This window comes from Molothrus ater, chromosome 1, assembly GCF_012460135.2.
Source record: "Molothrus ater isolate BHLD 08-10-18 breed brown headed cowbird chromosome 1, BPBGC_Mater_1.1, whole genome shotgun sequence".
In the NCBI taxonomy this organism is placed as follows: Eukaryota; Metazoa; Chordata; class Aves; order Passeriformes; family Icteridae; genus Molothrus; species Molothrus ater.
The window spans coordinates 100,240,258-100,266,800 of NC_050478.2; the positions used below are offsets into that span (position 1 = coordinate 100,240,258).

Below are 26,543 nucleotides of genomic sequence, written 5' to 3' on the forward strand. Positions count from 1 at the left end.
CCTAGAAACAGTTACTTTCGAGCTGCTGTAGCAGGATTGGCCTCCAGAGCTGTGCGAGGTGATGTGTTTTGAGATGCAACCTGCCGTAGTCCCTCTGAGGCCCAAGGAGACTTCTGCAGTGCTTGTGGGTTACATGTGTGAGGAAGTGGTTTGCTGGACTGAGACCTGTACTTGAAGCTCTCCAGCAAGGATGTGCCTTACAATGTAACATGGAAATACCTTCTGAAAAGCAACGGCTTTCCAAGAGTACTTGCTCAGAGGCAGTAGTTGCTCCAGGGAACACATGAGAAGCTGTTTGTGTTGACAGTGAGCTGCAAACCTGCTGTCAGTTCTTAGCTCTTTTTTTTTCTTGTTGTTTTTTATCCCCGTACTCTGTACTGAATCGGTGACTTTCTTTTGGTTGTATGTCGCAGGCCGAGACTGACTGACACCTAAGCCTTCGAGACTTGGGAATATTCTGCAGCTATAAACTGCAAATTATTGACATGCAAAGCAAGACATGACCCCCCCTCTTCGGGAACAAAAAGTGAGGTCTGTTAAGTACCAAGAGGACCTCAGTTATCTGTTTACAGCGTAAACTGCACCGAGGGGATGAAGACCACCAGCAGCGTGTGCTACTTTGCAAAACGAAATAATTTGCCATCTTGTGTTTTTATAATGCCTGTATTAATGTAGAAAGATGTAAAAGAATTAAATTAGGAAGTATTTTGTTTTGTACTGCCATTCTTATTGTATTTTTATACTTTTTGGCAGCATTAAATATTTTTTTAAATTGATGATGTGCTGTTGTGTGCGCGTTATGTTAGGGAGAACCTGTTAAGAGTGTGTGTTGTGGAAAAAGAAGGGGTTTGCCTTAAGGTTTCCTGATACCTGTCTTAACTGGAAAATGGCAAAATTATTAGAGTGTGCTTTTTGCAAGTATTTTCATTAATGCTAAGTATTGTAGTTTGATTTAGGAGGAACTCTTGTACATTTCTTTTGTAATACACCACTAAGAATATTATTTTAATAATCTGACCAGTTGGTTTGGTAATTCTTTTTATGTTTGCTATAAAATATGCACAAAATGTTCAGAGTAACTTTGTGATGGGAAAATGTTCTGTTGGTGATTGCTTTAAAGGAAAAAAAGAGGTTGAACTTGACCTTTCTTGACCCAGAGTCCTGTGTAGTTAATGGGAGCTGAGGAACAAAAACGAAGTGCACAAAAGTCAATGGTGTCTGTAATTAAACAGGTTTTGGATTGTGCCACTGCCATGTGTTCTATGTACGGTATTTTCCTCACATCTCCCACTTCTGTCAGCCTTCTCCTTGATATAGTCAGGATGGATTGAAAACGGGTAAGCCAGAGTGCTGCTTAAAGGAGCAGCGAGGTCAGCAGGGTTTCCAGCCCTGTGCCTTCTGTAACAGAGCTGATACCAGTTCTGCACTTGTTCTCTGATGGTTTTGGATAAACCTTAACTCACAAAACGATATATTTACTATGACTGTCTAAACAGGCATGTGGTGGGGTTTTACATGGTAGCAGCCTGAAATCTTATCAGAACTTGGTCTTGAGGGCCATTCATGAAAGCAGTGATATTCAGAGTTGTGTTCAACTTGAAGGGGAAGCAGAAGCAGGGGAGTACTTAATGCTATTACTTGAGCTAAAGACACACTTGACACCATCCTGAAATAGTCTAAATTTCCAGTCTGGTTTGTCCAATTTTTTTTTTCTTTCCATGATTACCATTGTTCTGAGCCTATGCTGGAGGAGAAAACAACATTGTGACTTGATTCAGTTTTCATTTTCAAGTTGGTGCAGCTGTGAAAACAGGAGTGTTTATAGCAAGAGATTAAGCTCTGCCAAAACCACTGCAACAAACCCTGCTATTGTTGATTACAGGAACAGGGCCTGTTATACCACTTGGGACATCTTTGGATAAGACTTTCAGCTGTTCATGCCTTTTACCTTTAGCTAGGGTTTAGGTTTTCATACTTTTCCCCCTCTTGGAGTTGTGAGGAAGCATACAGTGCATGACTACTGGCAGTGTGCAAGTGCCGCCTTATTCTACCTGCTGCTATCACAAGCTTGTTTATCTTGTGGGGCATAAACAGATGAATATCCCAATAAAGATGCTGATTGCCCTTAGTTTTTAAATGGTTTTCAACTACTGAGATGCTGGAATAAAGTTGATGTCAGCCAACTTGATGAATCAGCAAAGGAGATCAAGATAGAGTAGTTCCAAAACTTTTGTTGTGTTTAGTTGAATGCTGTCTTGTTACAGGAGAAGTTTTGCTTTCTGACCTCTATACTTGTTTGGTTATTTCTACACAGGCCCCAATTCTTGACAACTGTTGAGAAAGTGTATTTAAAAAGGTGAAGGAAGGGGAGAGAAAGGACCAAGTGAGTGTGTAATTGTAGCCTTTAAAGAAATGGCATTAAAATGATCAGACTTGTGAAAGGCATTTCTTTCCAAATGAAGAAGCTGTGATTTAATGACTGCCATTTCTTTTCCCCATGCTCGAGGGCAGTGTTGCAGAGGTGTTTTTATTTTTGCTGGTGATCTGAACAGCAGGGCAAAGGCACAGCCTTAGTCCTGCAGGAAGGTTTTGGTGCATGCAGGGCTGTGCTGGCCTTGGAGAAGCTGCATCCTTGTTCCTCCCACAAGAATCAGAGTGCCCTCTACATTCTTCACAGGGAACAGGAAAGCCCTAAGGATTTGCTCTTTCAGAAAGTACTCCCAATGTTCTCCTTTTCCCTTCTCGAGGTTTTGCTGGCCATGCCTCTTGAGGAGGTACTGAACATCTTTGGCTCACTTACGAAAAATACTGTGAAGCAAATAATACCCCTTTCATTGCTTGTGTCTGCTCCTTCAGTCCCTCTAGACTTCATTTGCTCTCCTGCTCTATATACACCTCATAGTCACTTGGCTCAGTTTGAATATAGGTATTTTTCCAACTAGCTTTAGGCTTATCAGACTTGCCTTGTGCTACACGTGGCCTTTTGTCTACATTCTTTGACTACATCTGCATTTTGACTCGCCAAATTTGACTTACCAGTCTGGATACCTGTGGGAGCTCCTAAAAACAGATTTTGGTTAATTCTCACTTTTCAGCTCTAGAACTGACCATCTTGCATCCATGATTTAAAGTTGTTTTTAAATCAGCTGATGTGACCAAGCACTTCCAAAAGGTCAAAATTGAACACATAGCTAAATACTATAGTGCAACAGGTCCCATGACAAACATGGAACACTGAACTGACCATCAAACAGCTGCTCTCTCAGACTAAGCCTGTGAAATACACAGATACCAGACTGCCTGATATCAGACAAGGTTTCCTGATTCCTCTAAATTTCAGGGCACTGTATTAATGTTTAGTCTAAGAAGGCTTGTTGACATAGAAAGCTTTAGTTTCAGCATCTTAGCAGCTTCTGGAAATTGAATGGAAGCCTGGAAAGGAGAAGGCTTAGGGGTAACCTAATTGTGGCCTCCCAGTTCCCAGAAGGACCCTACAAGAGAGCTGCAGAGGACTTTTTAGAAGGGTATAGTGAAAGGATAAAGGGAAATGGCTTCAAACTAAGAGTAGGTTTAGGTTGGGTATTAGGAAGAAATTTTTTACTTTCAGGGTGGTGAGGCACAGGCTTAAGTTGCCCAGAAAAGTTGTAGATGCCTCATCCTTGGAAGTGTTTAAGACCAGGTTGGCTGGGGCTGTGAGCAGCCTGGTCTGGTGGAGGGTGTCCCTGCCTTCTGCCTCCAGGGATTGGAACTAGAGGATCTTCAGGATCCCTTCCAACCCACACTGTTTACGACTCTATATAGACAGAAAAGACAGAGCAGGCTGTTACACTGCTTGCAGTCTCCCCAGTTGAAGCTACCACAACGGCATTGGGAAAAGAAGGCAAAACCAGATCACTTCTGACCTTCACTTACCTCACCAGGAAGTCTTGGAAAAAAAAAGTTAAGATCGACAGAGGACATGGAAGTGGAGGGTTTTATCTTCCAAGAAAATCCATGCCTACACATCACTCTTAAGTTCTCAGCTGCATTAGAAAGGAGCACCTTAAGCTTGTCCATGGCAGTAACACTTAACCAGGGAAAAATTTTGTCAAAAAATATTTTATTAGAAAAAACTTCCAACCAAAGTTACTCAATAAACAACTGTACAAAACATATTTCTTTGGTGAGATTGTGAAAGTTACCTTAATTTCTTTAGCTACCCACATACACAAAAGGAATTTGTTTTAAATAAAGCATTTATGTAGACAGACACCAAAGCAAGCTGCTGCTCCTTGGCAATTACTGTGTAATCACCAGCTCAAGGGACATCTCTGACTGCACACGTGACTCACAGTGAGCTCAGAGCTGATCAGAAGAGGGCAGGTGGGAGACCATTGCCAAAAAGGAGGCGCCAGGAACTCGGTATCTTCCACTGTGAAGAAGGATCTGAGGAATTGTTGCTCTGCAACAAACCCAGGATAATTAAGTTTTAAGTAGTAATGATGTAACTGGGTATTAAAATAATAGGCAGCAGTACAAATGTCAGTGTCATGGTGGGTTGCTTTAAGAAGGGCACTGGAAGAGAGAACTCAATCAAACCTTAACACAATTTTTGCCCACACCTGTCAAAACAGAAGAACTGGTGTTCAGATTTGTTTTTTCAGGTGGGGAAACTCCCAGTGAGATTTTAATACAAATATATATTTTATTTGGCATATTCTTGATGACCAAGAGCCAAAATGAACCCATCTGGACTGAAGAAAAATTAAAATAATGGATATAAAATATGACAGCAAGAACTTTAGATCAAACAGTACTTACTTCACTTTTAATTAGCTGGAGCCATTCATTAAGATAGTTAACAAGAACAAATGCATCAGGGATGTTGTCTCCTTCTGAGCAAAATTTCAGAAGAACTGCCATCTGGATTCCCTCTGAACAGCTGCAACAGAAATGAGCAGGCATTTATATTGAGTTTTTAGATCCACAGTAATTATATTTATGTATTAAGAGCAGCAACAACATGCATGTATCTTGTGAAAAGCCAAAACCAAAAAGGAGAAATGTATGTGTATATTCTTTTTCCTCCAGATTTCCTAGATCACATTTTCACACTTCATGCTTTTTTGCTTAGTCTTGAATTTGTTCCTTACTTTGCAAAGCAAGAATCCTACATCTTGCAAGAGTATTCAGGCCTTTTACATACTTAGTTTGTATTTTTGTGCTGGTGAGGTGCCTATACACATCCTTTGATACAATCACTCCTTATCTTTCTGTGTATTTTAAACCAGCAGTTTTGCAGGCTGCATATCAGTACTTCACTCAGAATATTCTCATTTTTTAAATTTAGATATTAAGATGGTTATTTTTAATCGTTTTACCTCAAGTCCGGGCAGCTTTTTTCTTTTGCAATTGTATATTGTTTCCATTCTGAAGTCAATCTAAGTGTAAGCATGGCATTAGTAACCTTGCTGCTGTTGAATGCAACAGTGTGGTCAGGTGTCAAAAGTAATAATTAAAAAATAAAAGTCAATTTTCCACCATACACAACACATCTTTTGTAGAACCACACAGTTGTGTTATAACTAAGTATTAGTTTCTAAAATTAAAAAACTCAGCTTTCAGCACAACTTCTGATGCACGTACCTTTTAACAAAACCCCCACATCTCATTTTTTTGCTGGCCCTGAAATCTTAACTCATTCATAGTGCTCAGAGTTGTTTGTGGGTTTTTGGGGTTTTTTGTATAACTGACATTGGAACCATTTGCCTCAGGAAACAGTTTTAGTTAAAGTAGCACAGGTACAGGAATTCTACTATTTACAAATAGTGGTTTGGATATTATCAGATACCAGATTGATTGTGATCATAACTGTAAAGACTTCATTATTTTCCTTTAGCCTATTCCCTTATATTTTTATCTTATTCTAACTTTATGATTCAGGACTCCCTACTTCTCTTCCTCCTAATTATGCACCTGACCTGAAAAAAATTCTTTTCCTATAAATCCCTGTTCTATAAACAGGACTCTTCTTTTCCTGTAACATAGCAGTTTGTAAGATAATTTTATCCAAGTACTAAAAATAAGACTTCTGACATGTTTCCGTGCTTATCTTTAGGCAACTCACCTCTCAGTAAACAATAGTTTTGTGATGCCACCTCCAGGTATATGCAGAACTTTGTCTGTATCATTTATTCCAGGATAAGCTGCTACTTTTTCCATTTCTTTCCAGTTTAGCTCCTTCATGTGGCCTCCAACTGCTTTCTCCAGAGCGGGTGTGAGCAGGTAGCGCAGTGGTGTCCTGGAAACAAGTCAAGGATGCACTCAGTCTGCCAAGGAAGGACTCTGCCCCACTTAGCACTTGTGGCAGACAGAATGTGCCAGCACTGAGGATCTCACACCTGCAGGGAAGAACTGCTCTGACATTCTCTCCCTCTTCAGATCAAAGTGAGTCTATGGCCTCAAAGCTGTACAAACTATTCAACTTCATGCCACAAACAGAATTTAGGTACCCTTTCAGGGGCTCAGTTAACTGGCAAGTGCCAAATACATAAGCACCTAAATAGGGAAACTGCTTATGGTTGTTAAAATAATTTAGAAATAAAATGTGCTTTTCCTTCAGACAGGAGGTGATTAATTCAAAATCTGTTCGGGTAAACTTAGACTTCACCACAGTACAGTATTTTTAGTAAGCTCACACCACTAATACATTTAGACTTTGGTCATGGTAAAAGTATTTTCCAAATGAACTACCCTCACTCTTTAGTAAATCTTCTATAAGGGAGTTGTTTTGTGGTGCTGAGGGAGCTGGGAGGGTTTAAATCACAGCTTATGACTTAGACCTCATCAAATAACCATCAGTCCCTCTCACTTCATTCCATGTTAGCTGGCCATCCTGCAATTGTATGGATTTACTACTATATCTGGGACATGCATAGATGTATTTCTGCAGTTGTTATCCTCAGGCTCTATAGATGTACAGGGCCGCAAAGGAGGCCCCATGCATCTATAGAGCCTGAGGATAACAACTGCAGAAATACTGATTTTATTTGTTTCTCATTAAATCACCAGTTAGGATGCCCTCAATCATGAAGAAATGCCTGGTTTTTGGATGGGTAATATCTAGTACAAAAATACTGCAACTGCATCCTTGCAGTTGCCTCCCAACAAATAATAACTGATAACTTCCTATAAAAAAAAAAAGAACAACAACTTACTGTACCAAGGAAAACCTTTCAAATGTAGAATGATGACAAAGAGGTCAAAAACAAACTACTACTGCAATCAAGTATTAAAAATCTAACCTGTGACCTGTATGTCAGCAGTTAACCCCTGACATTGCCTGCAGCCACAGGAACTTAAAACTGAAGCAGTGCAAGCTAAGTGGAATTTGCTTACAGCTTTTCATTTGATCAGTACATTTGACAGCAGTAACCCAGAAAATTCAGTGACTTATCCTGTAAAATGTCATGTTTTAACAATATACTAAGCATTTTATGCACACATGCAAGCAAACATGCAAGCAATGCACACAGGCAAGCAAAACCATCTGCCAGAAATACTCAGGACTATAGAAGCAGAGGGAAATATGTCAGTCAAAAAAGCCCAGAAACATCAGTTAGGTCTTTTAAGGACCCAAACATACCCCAGAAGCTGCTCATCATCACGCTGGTATGCGTGGCTGCTGGACAGAAGGACAACCCTGGCACATTTGCTGCTCTTCACCCAAGAAAGCAGGGTTTCACAGAATGGCCTGTACTTGTTCTTCATGCAAAGACACAGACAAAAATGTGAAAAATTTAATGTGTCCTTAACAATACTAGGTTTTACATATAATGTTTAGCACTGATGTAAATTATCCTTCATATCCACTTAGTCTTCAGCCCCACATGTATTATTAGAAAGCAGAGAACTGCCCTGGTTGTTTACTTAAGCAAAACTACACGCAGAATTACAAGAATTATCATTAAGACCATGTCAACAACAACAGTACTACCTGTTTTGTGTGCCATTAATACCAGAGGGAAAAGCTTTAGAGCAAGTTGGGACGGCAGGATCACACAGAATTTTTCCACACTTTGAACTGCTAAAATACTGCACCACAATTTTTTTTTCTGTCATGGCATTCTGCTTATCTTAAGTTATAGTCACTGCCCAGTTAATGAGTAATACTAAATTCCTCATTATTACCAAATGATTACTGTTAAAATGAATCTAGAATACTATGAAATAATTAAATTGGCATGACACACAAAAATAAAGCTATTACAAAGAACACAGAAAAATAATAAATGTAAAGGAAAAAAATAGACAAAACACAGACCATTTTGTATTTTCATGACTCTAAATAACTAAGGAGATATTTACATTAAAATCTATCAACACAGGCTGCTGTTGTGGGGCATGGAAAAACAAACTGCAGAACTCAATGATGCAAAAAGTCTCAGTGAATGCAGAAATCAGTAAAACTTTACCAACTGCAGAAGGTGTTACAGCATGAAGTAGAAAAATACTTTTGCCAGGCCACTTAGTGTTTGCCAGCAGAACTATTCAAACCAAAGGGTGAAGTAAGGACAATCAATGAACATACATACCTTTATAAAAGGTGATCTGATCTGCAGAACTACAAGTTTCTTTGAAGGTAAGGAGTACACTACAAGAAGAAATCATTAGGTCTTGATAAGCAGACACTGAGAAAGAGATCTGGGTTTAAATATATCAAGAATTACCCCATTTACAAACTTCAGGATAATAAACCTTTCAGCTATCAATTCATATGGGAAAGCCTGACAACATCCACTATGTTAAAAACAAGTATTTCTGTGCATTGTACTTTCAGTTGTACTAAATTCAAGGACTGAATTATGAAAGATGTATGAGGATATGCCTCCTGTAATGATTCAGATAATGTATGCATCTTTGCAAAGACTGACAGATTATTCTGAGATTTCTGTGATTTAAAAGGGTAAAAAAAAGGAGATACATTGATCAATGTAGGGAAATAAACTAAGAATTTGTAGGGGGACTGGGAGAAACATTACACAGGGAAAAAGGCAAAGGTATGTAGGAAAGAGGAAGAGTGGATAAGAATCCTTCTAAATCAGAAATTCAACTTGTATTCCAATAATTTATTTTAAATATGCGCACACTTGATATTGCTTTGGATTAACACCACAGTTTTGGCTGCACTGCAATGGCTCAAATTCAACATTTCTCACTGGTTCCAAATGTCAAATTGGTTTTTCAAAATAACAACAGGAACCGTTTCCTTTGTGAGGAGTCTGTAGGTTTCTGCAGCTGTTATTACTGACCTTAATTTAAGAACATCAACAGAATACAACAACCACAAAAAAAGTAAATGTGATGTTCTTGAATCTTATGTCCCTTGCAAATACCTTCAGCATTCAACACCCACCTTCAGCATTTATACTCAGCTCCACTGAGTTTTCCTCTGCTGTTGCATATGGATTATTTCCAACCATTGGCACCAGGCAATCAGTGTAGAAGTAACCAACTTTAGTCATGTCAAGTGTGGAAATCACCAGATCTATTGCCAACTGACCGACATTCCCCACGGACACTGCTGGCTGAAGGAACAGAATGAAATTAATTACAGCGTGCTTTGTGGATGGCATAAGGTGCTCTTCAAATAGTGAAAGCTTAAAATCTGGTCAAGCATGATTTCTAAAAGTGGCTGCTCATCCTCTGGCAAAGATGACTATTTCCTACCAGAAGAATTGCTAAATATAGGATTTGGTCTCTGTCTGACAAAAAACATCCTGGCCACTTTTGTGAATAATTCTGTCTCATTGTAAACTGAAAGAACAGCTTGGAAATTTACCTCTTTTCCCACATTTTTGGATTGAGAGTAGGTAAAAGCCACTCAAGCAACTGATGTGAGACTGGCAAAGCTCACTTGATGCCCAAAGGCAGCTCTGGTATTATATATTAAGCCTCTAAATCTCAGACTGACTCATAGACAAGAGTAGGTTGTTCTGCAATTTTTTTTAAGGATAAAAATTGTAAGAGTGCCCTTAAATTAATTTCACAGGAATTGCTGCGGGTTATCATCAATCGAGGCAGATACTGACCTAATATGATGGCACGGAAGGAGAAAGTCAAGAGTCTGTGTCCTTCCAAAGAAACTATTACAGGAAGACAACCATAAAACGTTCGGTTGCTTTCCTCTAATTTATAATCAAACCTAAGACTTGCTGCTGCCCATTGGGGAAAGACAGCGAGTTTGAGGCTGGCAGAAGGTGCGGAAGCCGCGGCAGCGCTGAGGGTCCCTCGCCCTCGCTGGTCCCCAGGTCCCCGGCAGTGCCAGGCGCGGAGCCCGGCAGTGATGTGTTTCCTGCTGCTGGTCAGCTGACCGGGAATGCCTTCCTGCGCAGCCTGCACAGTCATGCCGGGCTCTGCAGCCCTGCCTGGGAAGCGATGGGGTCCCTGAAAATGCCGGAGAAATTGACGGCGTTTGTCCCTCCGCAGCCTGCGCTGGAGCTCTCGTCCCACAGCGACATCGTCACCGCGGGCACATGACCTGACCCTGATGTCACACCATGTGTGAAGGCGATAAAAACACTTCCTAAAACAATCCTAATCCGAGATTTAAATGTAGCAAAATGATGTTTTTAACACTGGAAGCATTTATATATCGCATCTAAAGAGAAAAAAAAATCCTAAGCTTTTATTGCAGTGACAACCCACGGGTGCTGCCAATCCAGTAAAAGCGCATAGGGCGCGTCAATTTTTAGAGCAACAGCCATTTAGCTACAGCTCCGAAATAGCAAATAGCTCTTGCTCTAAAATAAAATACAGCTGTTGCAGCTCGGCACGGATCGTCTTGAAGGGGCAAACCTGGGGTTCTGAGGAGGGAGAAATTGTCAGAAACGAAGACCGCGCTAAGCTCTGCTGCAGATAGAGCCCTCCAAACCCTCTTTTCCCCGGCAGAACACCCCAGATTCCACACACACCGCCTGCTCTGCGCTTTCTCCGCTTATCCCGCGGCCAAGTACCCAGGGACGACCCTCGGGCAGGGCAGGGAAGGACACCAGAACCCCCCGTGTCCCGTCCCACCGGAGCGGAGCGGAGCCCTCAGCACAGGGACCGGGGGCAGCGACCCCTCAAACCCACCGAGGGCGGGAAAAGGGGAAGCACGAGCGCGACTCACCATGAGCAGAGTGAAGCCTTTAAAGTCGGGGGCGGCCGAGCCCCCGCCGCGGTCGCACGGAATGAACATGCCGGCGGTGAAAGGAGGAGGGAAGCAGGCAGTGAAGGAAGGAAGGAAGGGAAGAAGGAGGGAGGGAAGGAAGGAAGCGGGGCGCGGACGCCGCACCCCCGTGCTGCCGCCAGGGGGCGGTGGCGGCGCTGCCCGCGCTCGCCGCGAGGCCGTTAGGGCTCGTTCCCTGGCGGCTCCGCCATGTCGCTGCCGCCGGAGAAAGCCTCGGAGCTGAAGCAGATCATCCACCAGCAGCTGCTCAAGGTGGGACCGGCGCCGGAGAGACTCCCCCTGGCCCTCAGGGAGCTGTGCCGGCCCCCGTGCCGCTGTCACACGGCCGCGGGTGGCCGCAGCGCCCGCTGAGGCGGTGGCGGAGCGCTCCCGCTCCGGCGCCCCGCTTTGTTTTCCCAACTTGGGTCGCTGCAGGTGGTTTCCAGGCGCCGCTTGCTCGCTTTCGAGCTGCTTTTTGAGCGAGGGTCTTGAAACTGGCCGGGAAATAAGTAAGGAGGCTGTAACTCCTGTATCTCTTGTCAGTGCAGTGGTGAATATCCCTGCCTGTCACACAGGAGAACGGGGTTCTTGGACCGAGTCCGAGGAGGCCAGCTAGATGATTAGAGGGAGGCAGCTTCGAGGAAAGGCTGAGACAACTGGGATTGTGCAGCCTGGAGAAGAGAAGGCTCAGTGGAGACTTCATAGCAGCCTTCCAGTTCCTGGAGGGAACCTGCAAGAAAGAAGGGGACAGACTTTTTACCAGAGTGTGTAGTGACGGGACAAGGGGAGATGGATTCAAATTGAGAGACAGCAGGTTTAGATTAGATATCAGGAAGAATTTTTCACTGTGATGGGTGCTGAGGCACTGGAGCAGATTGCCCAGAGAAGTTGTGGATGCCCCATCTCTGGAAGTGTTCAAGGCCAGGCTGGGTGGGGTTCTGGGTGACCGGATCCAGTGGAAGGTGTCCCTGCCCATGGCCGGAGCTTTGGAATGAGATGATCTTTAAGGGGTTTTCCAACAAGCCGTTCTGTGATTCTCTTTCAGGTCCCGGTGGCTGTGTTCTTAGCATCCTTCCAGTGTGAGAGTCAGCTCTATAAATCCATCTGCTTTCACGGCTCAGATGATGGGCAGACTTCCCTTTGAGCATAGGGAAAGCTTGCAAGGGAGATCTACAACTTTTCTGCCTAACCTATATAAAAGCGTATTTTTTTCCCCTTAAAAAATAAGGAAGTATTAAATTAAGCTTGAATTTTGGGGGAGATGAGAAGTTGGAACAGTGGTCATTTTGTAGTTGACAGATTTGCAGACCTTTTTGTAAGGAGGGAAGTTCAAGATGAATTGCTGTCAAAGAGCACTGAAAATGTTTAGGTTTTGTATGCTTGTAATTTTTTTTACTGGGAGAGCTGCTTTTGTGAAATAGTGGCTCATTTGATTAGTTCTGCAAGGATCAATATTTTGGTGTAGTTATTTCTGTGTTCTTAGGAAAACCCCCTAGCCTTACAGCCTACAACTTAATTGGTAAGTTGTACCTGCTGCCATACAGAGGGCTGGTGTTTGTAACACAAAATGGATTTTCTTTCAGATGGATGTCCATGGGAGGATACGAGAAGTTCTTGCTGAGACTATACGAGAAGAGCTGGCACCTGAACATCAGCAGCTGTCCACGGAAGATCTGATAAGAGCCCTGAGACAGCGGGGAATCATTGATGATGTTATGAAGGAGCTTAAATTTGTAACTGTAAGTAGCTTTTAAAGAGGGGAAATATTTCTGCTTATTCCTCTTACTGACGTGGTGTTTTGACAAAGTGAAACTGTGCTGCTTCTGGAGGTTTGTAAGGACCTTACTGATGTGAGACATTATAGGAGCAGAGAAGATTAATGCATATGCTGAAATCACTTTGGTATAGTACTGCACTGAAAATATTTGTTCAGTTTTAGAAGGGAGCATACCTAAGGAATGGCATTCAGATGAAATGGAGGATCCTTTAGTTTTTAGAAGACTTTGGTAAAAGCACTGTTGCATCCTTTGAGTCCTTAAAAAGTCTTAATTGTAATTCCAGGATGTGAATGAAACGGGGAGGACTTCAGCTCCAAAACCATCAACACATTTTGTTGACAGAGAACCACCAGTTTTGAAAAAAAGTATGTTTCTTGTTTATTTAAATGTTGGATCATAGTTTTGAAACAAATTTGAGGTGTATGATTTTTGCACTCTGAATTAGTAATCCAGTATGAACTGGCATAAAGGTGGATGTTTCCTCTGCTTATCCGCAGGGAGTAAACTCATGTAAGCAGCAGCAATCAGTGTTGCATTAAATATGATTTATTATTATTTCATTTACTTTACACTAAGATAACTTCCATATATTTTAAAATCACTTTCTCCTAAGCATGTTTCAAAGAAGTTTCTTTTTTTGCTAGTCTCCTGTTAGCTGATATTTAGCAAATTAATCTTTCTAAGATCTGTTTGTAGTCTCTTCATTTTTATTGCTACGCTTTACAGCTAACATTGACCCAACACGGAGGTATCTTTACCTTCAGGTTTTGGGTGGAAAAGCTTTTCTGGAGCATCTTCAGGAACCAGAGCCTCTGCCTGGCCAGATCTGTTCTACCTTCACTCTGTATTTACATTTTCGAAACCAGCGCTTCCGTTCCAAACCTGTACCCTGTGCCTGTGAGCCAGATTTTCAGGATGGTTTTCTACTTGAAATACACAAAGATAGCCTAGGTAAGGAATATTGTGGGTTTAAAACTGATGGTGTTGGGGTTTTTTCTTACCTAAGAGTTATTGTGAAATATGTTTGATATTATTTTGTGGATTTCTTTCCTGGTTTTTGTCATGTTTTCCTGAGGAAACTGATTACTGTATTGGGTTATGCCACTTGTAGATCTTTTCTGCTCTTGCTCTTTTCCTTCTTTTTCACTCTAAAATAACTTGAAATTGACCAGCTTTATAAATTCTTAAATGTTAATTCCATTTTAATTTTTTGTGTATCTGAACTAGTTGTATAGCAATACTGAACTACAAAAATCATTTTATCTTCTCTGTAATCTCTCTGTAGCTCTGTCCTAAAATGAGTATGGTTTTAGAGATGGGACCATTGCTTACACATCTGGACTCAGGATCTTTCTTTATACTTCCTTGCATTTTGTTGCATACTGTTTTAAAATCCTGAGGAGAACTTGGGATGATAATATTATTTCTTATTTTGGTTTAATAATGGCAGGTGATGGAAGCAAGATGGTGGATGCAACCACTATGTTATCTATATGTGACCCAGTGCATATGGTTCTGATCAAGACAGACACATTTGGTGAGACCACACTGGTAGCATCCTATTTCTTGGAGTGGAGGTCTGTCTTGGCTGCAGAGAATAGCATAACAAATGTTGCTGTGGAACTCCTGGGTGTGGGTAAGGATGAAAAATGAGCGTATTATGATGACTTAAAATATTGGGTACTGAGCTTGCTTACAAGCTTGAAGCAGTATTTTTGATCTAGTTCATTTTTTTCTACAATTCAGATGTAACTGTAAAGTATCCTTAGAAAATGCCTAGAAGACTTAATGGTCAGATTTTTCTGTTACCAAGCTGCTAAAATGAGTATTCCAGATGCCATGTAAAAATGGTCCTCATGTCTGGGAATTCTCACTATTGATTATCTGCAAAATCTGGTTAAGGTGTCAGAAACAAACCAACCAAACAAAAATCCAGTAGTTCATCTCCAGGAATATATCTGATCAGTGCACTGGGGAGTAAAATTGAGTTTGTGTGCCTTTCATAGCAAACCAATAATTGCTGGAGAAAGGGATCTCTGCTCTGCTTCCATTTATCCCAGTGGCTGGAAGTGAGTTTTCTGAATGGCTTGGTTTAGGTGCTCAGCAGTTAGTACACGTGTCTATTTTTGTGTGTCACTTGTCCCCAGTCCTCTTCTCAGGAGTTCCTACCCAAGTTTTTAGGATATGATTTAGTGAATAAAGGCTACGTCTCTCATTACTTCCTACAAGACTTTTTACAAGAGCAGGTAATGACAGGACAAGGGGGAATGGATTCAAACTGAAAGAGAGTAAATTTAGATTAGATCTTAGAAAGAAATTCTTTCCTGTGAGGGTGGTGAGGCACTGGAACAAGTTGCCCAGAGAAGCTGTGGATGCCACATTCTGAGAAGTGCTCAAGGCCACGTTGGATGGAACTTTGAGCAACATGATTTTGTGGAAGGTGTTCCTGCCCATGGTAGGGGGATTGGAAATAGATGATCTCTCAGATCCCATCCAACCCAGGCCATTCTGATTTTAATTTTCTATAATGAATTGGAAATGCATAACCAATAAGTTGGGTTTAATTCTCAGATGGGTTATGGAGCAAGTTAAATTTAATTCTCATAAGCTTTTTTCCAAGTAATATGGTATCAGTCCAATAAGTCCAGTGCTTTTTCTCCTCTTCAGAATCCTATCATTGTACAAAATGCATCAAGAGCATCAAAGGATGCTTCCATCTCAGATAAACAGATAAACTATTGTGCAAGGTTTCCACTGTTTGTATTGCTTATGGACCCATCTGTAATCTGTTTTGTAATGCCTATTGTTGTTTATGTAATCTAAAATTTTCAGGGGGGTTGCTGTTTGTTTGTTTGTTGTTTTGGGGAGTTTTTTCTAAGTTGAATAATTTCTTTGTATGACAGCCAGAGTCCTTCATAATGAATTGTGTCCTGGGGGAAGATGAACTCCACTTATTTCCACCCATTTAAATTTGAGCTACTTGTGTAATCAGTAGAAATAGGCACATTTACAGTGTGTGATTCTCTGACTTGATTTTAGATGCCTATTCTAGACATTTCTAGAATACCAATCTCGAATTCATCTCATATGTCCCAGTACTGGCTGCAAATAGGGCCTTGGATAATTGTCTTGGATGTCGACACCTGTGCTTTTTTTGTATATTATGCTTTCTAATAGCCTCATTTGAGTTTGAAATTTAAATAAAAATTCCAAATTTGCCTATGTTGAAAGAAGTTTAGTTACTTCTTGTGATTATATAAGGCTAAAATACATATTTTAATGGTTTGCCCCTGCCTGCCTGAAATAATCTAAGCAAAATGAATATGAGAGAACTGATGAAAATTAATTTTGTTTCAAAGGTACAGAATCAAAGGTTTCTGTTGGTGTTTTAAACATCAGACTGGAAATGTATCCACCGCTTAATAAAACACTTTCTTCAGAAATAACTAGTACTCAAGTAAGTAATTTTGGGGAGGGCTAACTTATTCTTTTGTTGGTGGGGGGGAAGATCACTATAGAATTGTAGATGTTGAGGACTGTGGAGTTTTTGAATGTTTAATACTTCTTTTTTTTCTACTAAATTTAAATATAATTCCTTTTTTAAACTGCTTTGTCTATACTGAACATTACTAAAAGTATTACTGTCATAGGTTTTTCTAATTACTTGTATCAAAACCTCTGAAGAAAAAGAAGGATGCAATATATCTAATTTTCTTCAAGTAGTATATATCCTTTCTTGCTCTTTCCCATGTGAAACAATAATTTCAAGTTAGCTGTTCCACTTGGAAAGCCAGTAAATGTTGGCCTGAAGGTGCATGCAGATATTTTTCTGCACATTAAAATCCAAGCAATCCTTCTGTGCAGAAATGCATTACTCAAAATGAACAGTACTTCAGTCAAGCCTAATATATGAACCTACAAACAAGAAATACAGCTTGAAGTTTTTCCTAATTGGATTTCCATTTAAAAATACTATGGATTTGCATGATACACTTAAAATGTTAAGCTTTATTTTAACATTTATTTTAACATACTTACTGGGTATGATGCCTTGAGAGGCTACCTAGAACAAAGGCTAGACAGTGTTAAAGGAATAAAGTAGGTATTTATTAAAAGGCCTTTAAAGGTTACACCTTGGGCAGTGCAAGAGCCCAGCCATGGCTACACCCAAGATGGACACTGGGTCACGAGTTCTCACGCTTTTATAAGTTCTGGTTCATTTACATATTGGGGTTAATTATCCAGTTACAACTTCAGGTTATGAAGACCCATCTTCTCAGATTGCTTTCCTCAATTCACTGTTGTTTGTACTTTTTGGGCCTGAAGCTGCAGTGGTGACCTTGGTTCTCAGGCTGGAAAAGGATCTTTTTGTCTAACTACCCTGTGAAGAGAACTTGCAAACACTTTATAGGAAGTTCAGAGTTATATACTAATGCAGTATAGAATCTGGAAAACATGAAAGCTAAAACTTAAGGCATCATTCATGGGCTTTTTTCTCCTGGTTGGAGTTAGTATGTGCAAGATTGTTTTTTTTTATTCCTACCTACAGTTCACTTTGGAACGTCAGAAAACAGCAGAAAAAGAACGCTTATTTCTTGTGTATGCTAAGCAGTGGTGGAGAGAATACCTGCAGATCAGGCCTACCCACAATGCAAGGCTTGTAAAGATCTTTGCACAGGTTTGTATGTTTTACAAATAGACCAATCCTTTCTTTAAGTTATCTTTTGATTTTATTTTGAACTTCATGCATACGTAATATCTGTATAGATTTATGATATGCTTATGTTTGGGTCAGGGCTAAATGTGGTGTATCTTGCAAAAAAATGAAATTTGAACTTCTGTTTGTCTATTGAAGCTTAAGAGAACCATGCAGACAGGAGGATTGCTCTGACTACTTTTGGTGTACCAAGTGAAAAAGCCTGTTCAGTCTTGTCCTTGAATACTCACAAATGAGACTTAGGTGATCTGTACAAACTATTTCAGATAAGTTTTGTAACAGATAAAACAATAACAAAAAATTGACTTCCTAGATGGATTAGAGCAGATCCTCAAAACATTTGAACTCTGTGTCATCTGCAATGCAATCTCTCTGGTTTATGTCACACAACAACTACAGTCATAATTACTTGAGTCTGATAAGTTACTGTATCAGTTACTCCTCAGTAACTGTTCCTCAGGGAAAGGAATGTTATGATCCTTGCATTTTTCACGCTGTGAATTTACCCTGCATAGTAGCAATTTTCCTACCACAGTAACTGCTTATCTCAGAGCAGTGTCCTGAAGCGATCTGTGCCTCCTCTTGAGTGAGGCAACAGCGTCCCTTCTGGCTGTGCCCGGAGTGCACAGGAGCGATGAAAACTTCCCAATCCCAGCCAGCAGCTGAGCCTCCATCCTGGCCCTCTCTCACTCCTCATCAGTGGGATGGGGGCAAGAATAAAAACTGCAAAAGCAAGGAAAACTTCATGTGTTGGGAGAAAGGTGGCTTAGTAACAGAAAGCAAGCAAGGAAGGAAGGGAGGGAAAACATTGATGCAAAGACAGTCAGTCCCCTTCTCCCAGAGCAGACAGATGCCCCAATAGTCTCCAAGCAGGGGCAAGTTTAGAAGAAGTCTGTTCCCCACCCTCACTGGTTTTATTGCTGAGCATGCCACTGTATGGCATAGAATATCTCTTTGGTCAGATCAGGACAGCTTTCCTGGCTGTGTCTCCTTCCAGCTTTTTGTCCAGCTGAACCCACAACTGTGCGGTGGCAGAATGAGAAGCAGAGGTGGCTGTGATCCTATACAAGCCCTGCTCAGCAGCAGCAGCTAAAACCCTGGTGTGTTCACAGCACTCTTTGGGTCACAGATCTAAAACACAGCACTATGAGGGCTGCTGTGAAGAAAACAAACTCCCTTCCAAATAGACCCAATACAAAGGCTAAAGGGTTTCAGGGCAGGGTATAAAGAGAAACAAGTCTATAATTAAATAGGATAGGAACTAGGCCCCTGCTAGTTTAGTACCTATATAGAGCCTATCTTGAGTTTCCCATTGGCCATAGCAAATCTTAGTAAAACTTTCTGGGAACAGAAACGAGTTAATTAGATTAGTTTGATAATGTAGTTACCATCAGGTTTCAGATGAGTAATGCAAAACAGGCATTATACATATGAGATAAAATTTAAAACTAAATCCTGCCTGTGGGGTTTTTTTTAATTGCTTTTGAGCTGTGAAATAGTTTTCAACAGGATTCCAGTCAGCCTCAAATAAATGCTTTTTTTTCCATCAGCTTGCTGGAAAAGCATGACAAAGCCTTAACAGGGACAGTGTGTGACTACAGTAAAAATATGAGACCATAATCTCCTGAAGCTGCAGAGATTCAAAAGGCTTTGATCCCTTTTAAAATATATATGAGCATGAAAGTACCAGTTTAGCCCAGTGAGGAACAGAAGTCCTCTGTGTTCCTTGAAATAGTTTTAATAGATGATAATCATAGTATTTGCCTGCAGCATGTAATAAAGCAGATTTTTAAAAGTCATCTTATTTTTTCATTTTTACAAGAACTTAGAAATTCTTAGTATTATTGCTTAGCTTAGATCTAGTTACTAGATCTAGTTGCTTAATAGATCTAGTTACTTCATTTTGAGTAATTTTTATTGCTTGCTGTTATGAAAAGAGATATTCAAATTTAGAAGCAAATAGACACCTTTTTAACTCTAGAATCAGTTGTTGAATGTTTTAATGTTTTTTGGGGGAGGGTTTTTTTGTGGTCGTTGTGGAATTTGGTGTGTGAGATTTGTTCTGGCTTGTTTTTATACTTGATGATAATGTGGAAATTGACAGTAGGCAGCGAATAAACAGTTCCTCACCCATTTGAGAAAATTAATTGCAGCTTGTGCTGTTCCTGGTTTTCAGACATTTAGTCCAGAATGCCCTGTGAGTGACAGAGCCCCACTGAAACCTGTGATGTCTCGAAATGAATGGTCTTAGTGGTCTTGTGTCCTAATTCTGGGGCTATTTTCGTATCTTACTGTTTCTAAGTGATACTTACTCCAGGGAGGATACATCCCAGAGGAAGAACAATCTAAGCTCAGACTAACGTTTTTGGGACACTTCGGCGGCTGGCGAATAACCCCGTTTCCATGTTCAGGATGAGAACGGGGCGAACCGGCCGGTGTGTTCGTTCGTGCGGCCCCTGCGGGCCGGGCGGCTGCTGGACACGCCGCGGCAGGCAGCGCGCTTCGTCAGCGTCCTGGGCCACGAGAGAGCGCCCGTCATCGGCGGCGGCGGCGGCAAGCAGGAGCAGTGGTGCACCCTGCTCGCCTTCCTGTGCCGGAACAAGGTGCGTCACTGTGCCCTGCTGTGGCACTGCGGGGCTGGTGGCCTGCTCTAACCCAAGGCAGCAGTTTAAAACAGGCTGCAAATGCATGCATTAAAATCAGATTTGGGTGGTTCTGTTGCAGTTGCCCTTGAGGTGTTTTTAAAGAGAAACAGGTGATAAATAGTAGACAAGTGTTGTATTGCACTAAATAGTTTATTTGGTTGTTGTTTTGCACTGGGTGATTCAAAATGGGTACTGAATATGTTATGTCATGTAGATTGTTATTTCCCTTCTCCCATCACATGGTCTTTCCCTCATCCACCCCTCTGCTGTACCCCCTGGTGGTCTGGCCCCTGGTTACCCCTCCCCTCGCCCCTCCTCAATGGTATCCCAGTGGCTGCGGTCCTCTTCCCCCGCCCTCATTCCTCGGTTATAAAAGTCCCCTGCACCAAAGGCAATGCTCTCTTTTCCACCTGGAAGGTTGCTGGAGCTTGAAGTGTCTCTTCCCAAGCTAATGCCACTCGTCCCCAAGTGGAGAAGAGCGTTTCTTGTCTTTTGCTTCCGTCTGTGTGAGACTGTGTGGGCCAGGGACCATAGCTAGCTGGAGTGGACTCAAAACAACATTCTGAGAGACACGGGTTCTTACAGACAAGAAGGCTTTGGAGCAGACTTCCTTTACTACTGTACTTGGGGTCCATTTGTCAATGCATATCTTTGACACTGAAATTGCATCTCTTCTGTTGCATTTCTAAGAACACTTATTGTCATCCAATGAATCCCTACTACTGTGCAGGACACTAGTTAAAATTCTGGACTAATCCAGGAAGAGTAGAAAAAGTCTCTTTAGTCTCTTTTGTTGATTTGATGGTTGTTTTTTTTGTTGTTGCTTTGTTTTGTTGTTGTTTTTGTTTTTATTTTGTTTTGGGTTTATGGTTTTTTTTGTTCAATAGATGGGCTGAAATATGCTGATGGTTTTTATGTTCCATTTTTGCAAGACAGGAATCTTCACTAGACGTTTCAGCCTATTTCTTGCTGGTCTGACATTTGTATCATATGACTCTAATCAGAAAGCACATCAAATTGTAACTGGTTCTAATTTATAGCTCTTCTGTTTTATGAGCAGAAGTACCAGTGATCACTACTCATATCTCTTTGGAGTGGTCAGTGCTTTTCATTGCCATGGAGATACTTCTGCCTTCAAAAATGACATCACTGATGTGTTTGCATTTAAAAGATGTGTTCAGGGCAGCGGAAGCTGTATCCCAGATTTTAGACCTGCCTCCAAGACCACGTAGAACAGGCATTGGCTATTGTCTCTGAATATCAGATGATGCATAGGTGCCCTATAAAGGCAGCTCTGGCTGCTCACTGGCTTTCAGATGGAGATGGCAGTAGGGACTTTGAGGACTGCTGTGTTTGGAGGCACAGAGAAAGGTGTTCCTTCAAGGCAGAAATGGAAAACTGCATGGAAAATAACTGAATTTAGTCCCTGAGACACTAGACACCATTATTTTTCTTGTGGAAAGTTGTATAGTCTTATTAAAATAACAGAGGTTCACTACAAACTTGTTTAAACTTACCTTTCTGCATATTTCCCTTTTATACTGTGGTAGGGCGAGATTGTGTTGTTTTGATACATCCAAGAACTCTGAATTTTACATTTTCAACATTCTGAATAGTTATTTGACTAAAAAGCCTTACTGTTCTGCTTCTGAATGCTGTACTTTGTGTTATGAAGCCTTCATTGTTTGAGCAATTTTTGTTCTTACTTTACAGCTAACAATTGTAAAGAGCTCGAGAGACAAAAGATATTAGACATTGCATTTGGAAATTGTTTTCTGTGAATTATCAGTGGTAGTAATGTGTTTATGAGATAAATGTTTTCCTGACTGAAGGAAAAAAACAGCTGCACATGATTCCCAGCTGTTTTACAGTTAGATCTGTGGGAGGGCCTTGTTTTATCTTTGTCTAGTTTCTGAAGATTGACAGCACATTCAAGAAGGTGAAATACCAGTAGAATTACATTTTATTAAGTGAAAAAATTCCTAACTGTGTGAAAATACTGCATAATTTCTAGTCTTACCTCAGGTGTTTGCCTTATATATATTTTTACATTTAATTAGAACATTGTTTTTTGTTGTCATGGTCAATAGATTCTGGTTTTGGGTTTCTTGAAGGTATCTCTGTAATCATAAGAAATATTTCCCAGTGTTAATCATACACTATACTTGAACAAACATTATCAACAGTCTATCATTAGAACATTAATTTTAAACTCATTTATTCTATTACAGAAAACCAAAACTTATCTAGTTTAAATAGTAAAATACTGACTTTTGATACATTCTTTAGATAAATAGGAGATTAACATAACTTGTTAAATGGTTGTTTGATAAATACCACTATTTTATTTCTTTAAGGTTTTATTATTAATAATAATATTTATTGATATTTACTGTCTAGGGTGACTGTGAAGACCATGCTAATCTTCTGTGCAGTCTTCTTCTTGGGTTTGGATTGGAAGCCTTTGTGTGTGTTGGAACAAAAGCAAAAGGAGTCCCCCATACTTGGGTAATGACTTGTGGATCTGATGGAACAATTACATTTTGGGAGAGCTTAACAGGACATAGGTGAGTAAAAAGAATATAAGAAAACAGAACAGTGTATTTTGAGGTTTGTGTAGGATATTTCTGCTCTTGTGGGATTTTTAAATCTTCATATCCTATCATATAATCCAGGTGATGTTTGTCTTTGAATTTTTTTTCCGTCTAGTGCTTTTGCTTGGAAAATAACTGATTGATTGTGAGGGGAAGTATTTCATCAGTTTGTAATATATTAGTGTCCTTAATACTGTATGGTAATTGTTTTGTGTCTTATGGCAGCTGATTGCCATCGATGTTACTGCTGCAATCATTTGTAAAGGAGATGAAATCTGACATGATTGTTTAGGAACCCATATTTTTTGCATGATTTCATCAGTGAAATCAGTGTTGCATTAGTTTTTTTTCCCCCTGAAGAAATCTCTCTGAGTTCTCTGGGATTTTCCCTTGGCTTGAGTCATTTCAGAAGGGCACATGTAGTTGTTTGGTGTACTAAAGGTTCTGAAACATGTTCTTTCCAGTGTTCAAAACAAGCAATTCTCTTTTGCCACTGTTTGTGTATCCTGTGATTAGCCTTTGCAGGTGTATTTCCCTAAATGTGATGAATAGCAGGGAAACTGTATGAGCATGTTCTTATTGTTGCAAAATTTAACTGTTTGATTAAACAGCTTATTTTTCTAGATTTAAAGACTAAAAATGATGTAGTATTTGGTTGTATATTATGCCTCCAAAGCATATACAATAACATTTCTGTAAACAAATTAATGCCATTTTGGGTGGAAAAGTTAATGACAAACTTGGCTTGTATTTTTAAAGGAAAAATGGCTGTATCTGTGCCATCTAAATATTTTTTACCTTGCCTTGAAAGAAGTTGTATTAATGAGAAATTGAATCTTTTTGAGTAGGTACATCCACAGACCTATCAACCCTGATGACCCTCCCCTAGCTGAGCAACCCAAGCCACTGTATCCATACCGCACAATTGGTTGTATCTTCAACCATGAGAAGTTCTTTGGAAATTGCCAGCCCTCTGACGCTGTGGAGGTGTGTGTGTTTGACCTGCATGATGAATCCAAATGGAAACCCATGAGTGGAGAAGCAATAAAATCTGTATGTGCTCCTGGAGCAACGTCTTCAGTTCCCCCTTTTCCTCCTCTGTGTGCTTCTACAATAGATGCTGCTGTGACAAGCAACGAGATGGAAGTGCAGCTGAGGATACTGGTCTCTGAACACAGAAAGGTGAGAAAGATTGGCAGTGATCTGTCATGGTAACAGAGGTTCTTGTGTTAATTGTGTACTTGTTTTGGATAGCCATTTGCTAGTTCACATACTTGTATCTTTGCAATGTGTTTTCCGTCAGCTTTTGCAGAAATGTGATATGGGAAAAGTGAAACAACTGAAAAAAAAATGTTTGGGAAGACTGTAATAAACTGTTTTAGACTATTATTTCCAGTGGTGATCCACAGCCTCATGTGTGGGCTTTTCCCCCCACCCTGCCTTTGCCCCTCATTCTGGGTCTGTGATCTTCAGCTTACTGACACCTGCAGACCACCCATGAGGGGTCTCTAAAAGCACCAGGAAGATGAAATCTAGTTATTAGTGGGCTTTGCCAATCCAGCACAAATGTTTCTGGTTCCTAGTTAAAAGCAGGCTTTCAGCTTTCGTGATCTTACTCTGACTGCTTTACAAAATCTGAGATACTTTTAGAAGTTAGTTTTGTCCTTTACCAGGATTTTTACAAGGCATAATGTGCTGCCAGAAATGATACTTCTTGTGTTGGACGTGAAGGCAATGATATTTTAAGTCCCTGTTAGCTTATGTCTGTTTTTAATGAGTTTTTTTTTATTGTTTCTGTTTTATCTCCCCACACAATGCTCAGCCTTTAGGGTGGCAAAGTAATTCTCAGAGTATGAGTCTGATGCAGTGTTGAATACATACATAGAAGATTTTTCTACTTCTTTGCATTTGGGATGCTGGGAGGAAGGTGCATGTACATGGTGGGAAGATAGATGGTAGAAAGAAGGTGCCTTTGTGTTTCGGGGAGCTGTTGTGCATCATTTTTTCAGAAAGGGTTTTCCATGAGACATTTGAAAAAATGTCAGGTGAATCTTAGTTGATATTTTCCATAGTTTGGCTGTGTATTTATGCATATCTTCTTACATTTCATACCGCGATGTTGTAGCTGAAACATCTGGTTTCAACTCTGCTGACCTTATGTTTTAGTCTAATAGTTTAACTTCATTCCTTGATAGATGTTTGACACTTGTGGTGTCACTTGCTTCTGGTGGTGGTGTTTGCTTCTCCCAGTTGGTGTGTGAGTCAATACACCAATCTCACTGCTTCATGAATTCACTGCCATTAAGTACCAATACAAAGATTCTTGGATTTATTTGAATCTATACAGTAGGCAAGTTTAGGCATATCCTGATGTACCTTCTGCACAGTTCAAATTGTTCTGTGACTTGCCTCCCAGGATCTTGGCCTTTCAACTGTTTGGGATGACCAGCTGTCCTATCTGTTGTCACAAGCATTAGCAGCCTATGAGCTGGAGCGCACAACAGGTGTTTCTGCAGGGAATGAGGAGTTTCAGGATGCCGTAAGGAGAGCAGTACCTGATGGTCACACCTTCAAAGGGTTTCCCATCCACTTTGTGCACAGGAATGCCAGGAGAGTATTTGCCACGTGTCTTAGGTAAGTCTAAGTGTAAAGATACAGGTCTATGTTAAAACTAAATAGTTAATTTTTTTAATAATGAATTTTAAAGAAAATGAATTTCCTTAGGTTAGAGCTGGAGGAAGAGCGGTGTGGTGTGTGTAATGGATCATGAGGTACAGAGCTTTTAGGTTATGTTGGTGATTCAGTGGTGATAGACTTCTTGTGTATTAAATTGAAGAATGAGGAGTTAATTTAATTTCTCTGTACCTCTTAAAAATGATGAGTGGTGGTGTCATTTTCCTCCAAGGCAACAGCCCTTGTACTATAGAACGATATTATCATTTGTAATGACAAACTCAAGATATTCATTTTTACTTAAATGCTAGTCACACTTTAAAAAATTGCACAATGTAATTAAAAGCTTCAACAATATCTTAGGATTGTCTGTTATTCTTGTGCTTCTTTTTGTCATATAGGTCTCCTTTTTGTGAAGAAATAATCTGTTGTAGGGGAGACCAAGTGCGACTTGCAGTTCGTGTACGAGTGTTTGTATACCCTGAATCTGCGTGTGCTGTTTGGATTATGTTTGCTTGTAAATACCGCTCTGTCCTTTGAAAAACTCCCAAATTGTTCATACCTTTTTAGTGCTGCAAAATAATGTATGTGGGTGTAAAATGATTCTATTAAAAATGAATATAGTATTTTATATAAATGGCACTGATTTTGAACACCACAATGTGTGTATCGAAGGGGATTGTGTACACAGTAATGATTGTATTTATAAAGAGAATTTATTCTTTGTAATAAAAGTTACTTTTTATATTTATAGAAATGTGAGTCATGTAACTAAAATGTGTCCAAAAAACATTGGCTTGTTTTTGCAGTTCTGAATTGGTTTAAAAGTTTGTTTAGGGCTGCTTTACCTCTGCAGAGTAAGAGACTCTTTTCTACCTCACCTGTCCCTGTAGTGTACAGTGTGTACTTTGTGAGTGACTGAGATCCAGAAATACTGGTGTTGAGGCA

The 26,543-nt window shown here is 40.3% G+C and overlaps 3 protein-coding genes across 3 annotated transcripts in view; 2 read left to right on the plus strand and 1 right to left on the minus strand.

Annotated features, from left to right (window-relative positions):
* Positions 1-776, plus strand: part of PTPN2 (protein tyrosine phosphatase non-receptor type 2) — a 30,198-nt gene extending 29,422 nt beyond the window's left edge. The window contains exon 10 of the mRNA XM_036404491.2: positions 414-776. Coding sequence (XP_036260384.1) covers positions 414-435 — 22 coding nt within the window. The 3' untranslated portion in view covers positions 436-776. The remainder of the gene's footprint in view (positions 1-413) is intronic.
* Positions 777-4,082: 3,306 nt separating this feature from the next.
* On the minus strand, positions 4,083-11,362 carry PSMG2 (proteasome assembly chaperone 2). The gene is made up of 7 exons (XM_036404492.2): positions 11,150-11,362; positions 9,395-9,566; positions 8,574-8,632; positions 7,625-7,743; positions 6,107-6,280; positions 4,801-4,921; positions 4,083-4,441 (listed from the first exon to the last, which is right to left on the minus strand). Exons 1-7 carry the CDS (start codon positions 11,216-11,218, stop codon positions 4,349-4,351), a joined length of 807 nt encoding a protein of 268 aa, XP_036260385.1. The 5' UTR covers positions 11,219-11,362; the 3' UTR covers positions 4,083-4,348.
* Positions 11,296-26,342, plus strand: CEP76 (centrosomal protein 76). Its single transcript, XM_036404489.2, has 12 exons — positions 11,296-11,461; positions 12,772-12,927; positions 13,250-13,331; positions 13,693-13,917; positions 14,417-14,602; positions 16,326-16,423; positions 17,516-17,644; positions 20,095-20,286; positions 22,729-22,895; positions 23,771-24,104; positions 25,339-25,556; positions 25,997-26,342. The coding sequence occupies exons 1-12, from the start codon at positions 11,399-11,401 to the stop codon at positions 26,133-26,135; spliced, it is 1,989 nt and encodes a 662-aa protein (XP_036260382.1). The 5' UTR covers positions 11,296-11,398; the 3' UTR covers positions 26,136-26,342.
* Positions 26,343-26,543: the final 201 nt, after the last annotated feature.

Coding starts and splice junctions, on each gene's coding strand:
- CEP76 (XM_036404489.2), top strand. CDS start 11,399: ATGTCGCTGCCGCCGGAGAAAGCCTCGGAGCTGAAGCAGATCATCCAC. Junction 11,462..12,771: donor TCCACCAGCAGCTGCTCAAG/GTGGGACCGGCG, acceptor ATTTTCTTTCAG/ATGGATGTCCATGGGAGGAT. Junction 24,105..25,338: donor TGGTCTCTGAACACAGAAAG/GTGAGAAAGATT, acceptor CTTGCCTCCCAG/GATCTTGGCCTTTCAACTGT.
- PSMG2 (XM_036404492.2), bottom strand. CDS start 11,218: ATGTTCATTCCGTGCGACCGCGGCGGGGGCTCGGCCGCCCCCGACTTT. Junction 9,567..11,149: donor AAGGCTTCACTCTGCTCATG/GTGAGTCGCGCT, acceptor CTGTTCCTTCAG/CCAGCAGTGTCCGTGGGGAA. Junction 4,922..6,106: donor AAACTATTGTTTACTGAGAG/GTGAGTTGCCTA, acceptor TTTCTGTTGCAG/CTGTTCAGAGGGAATCCAGA.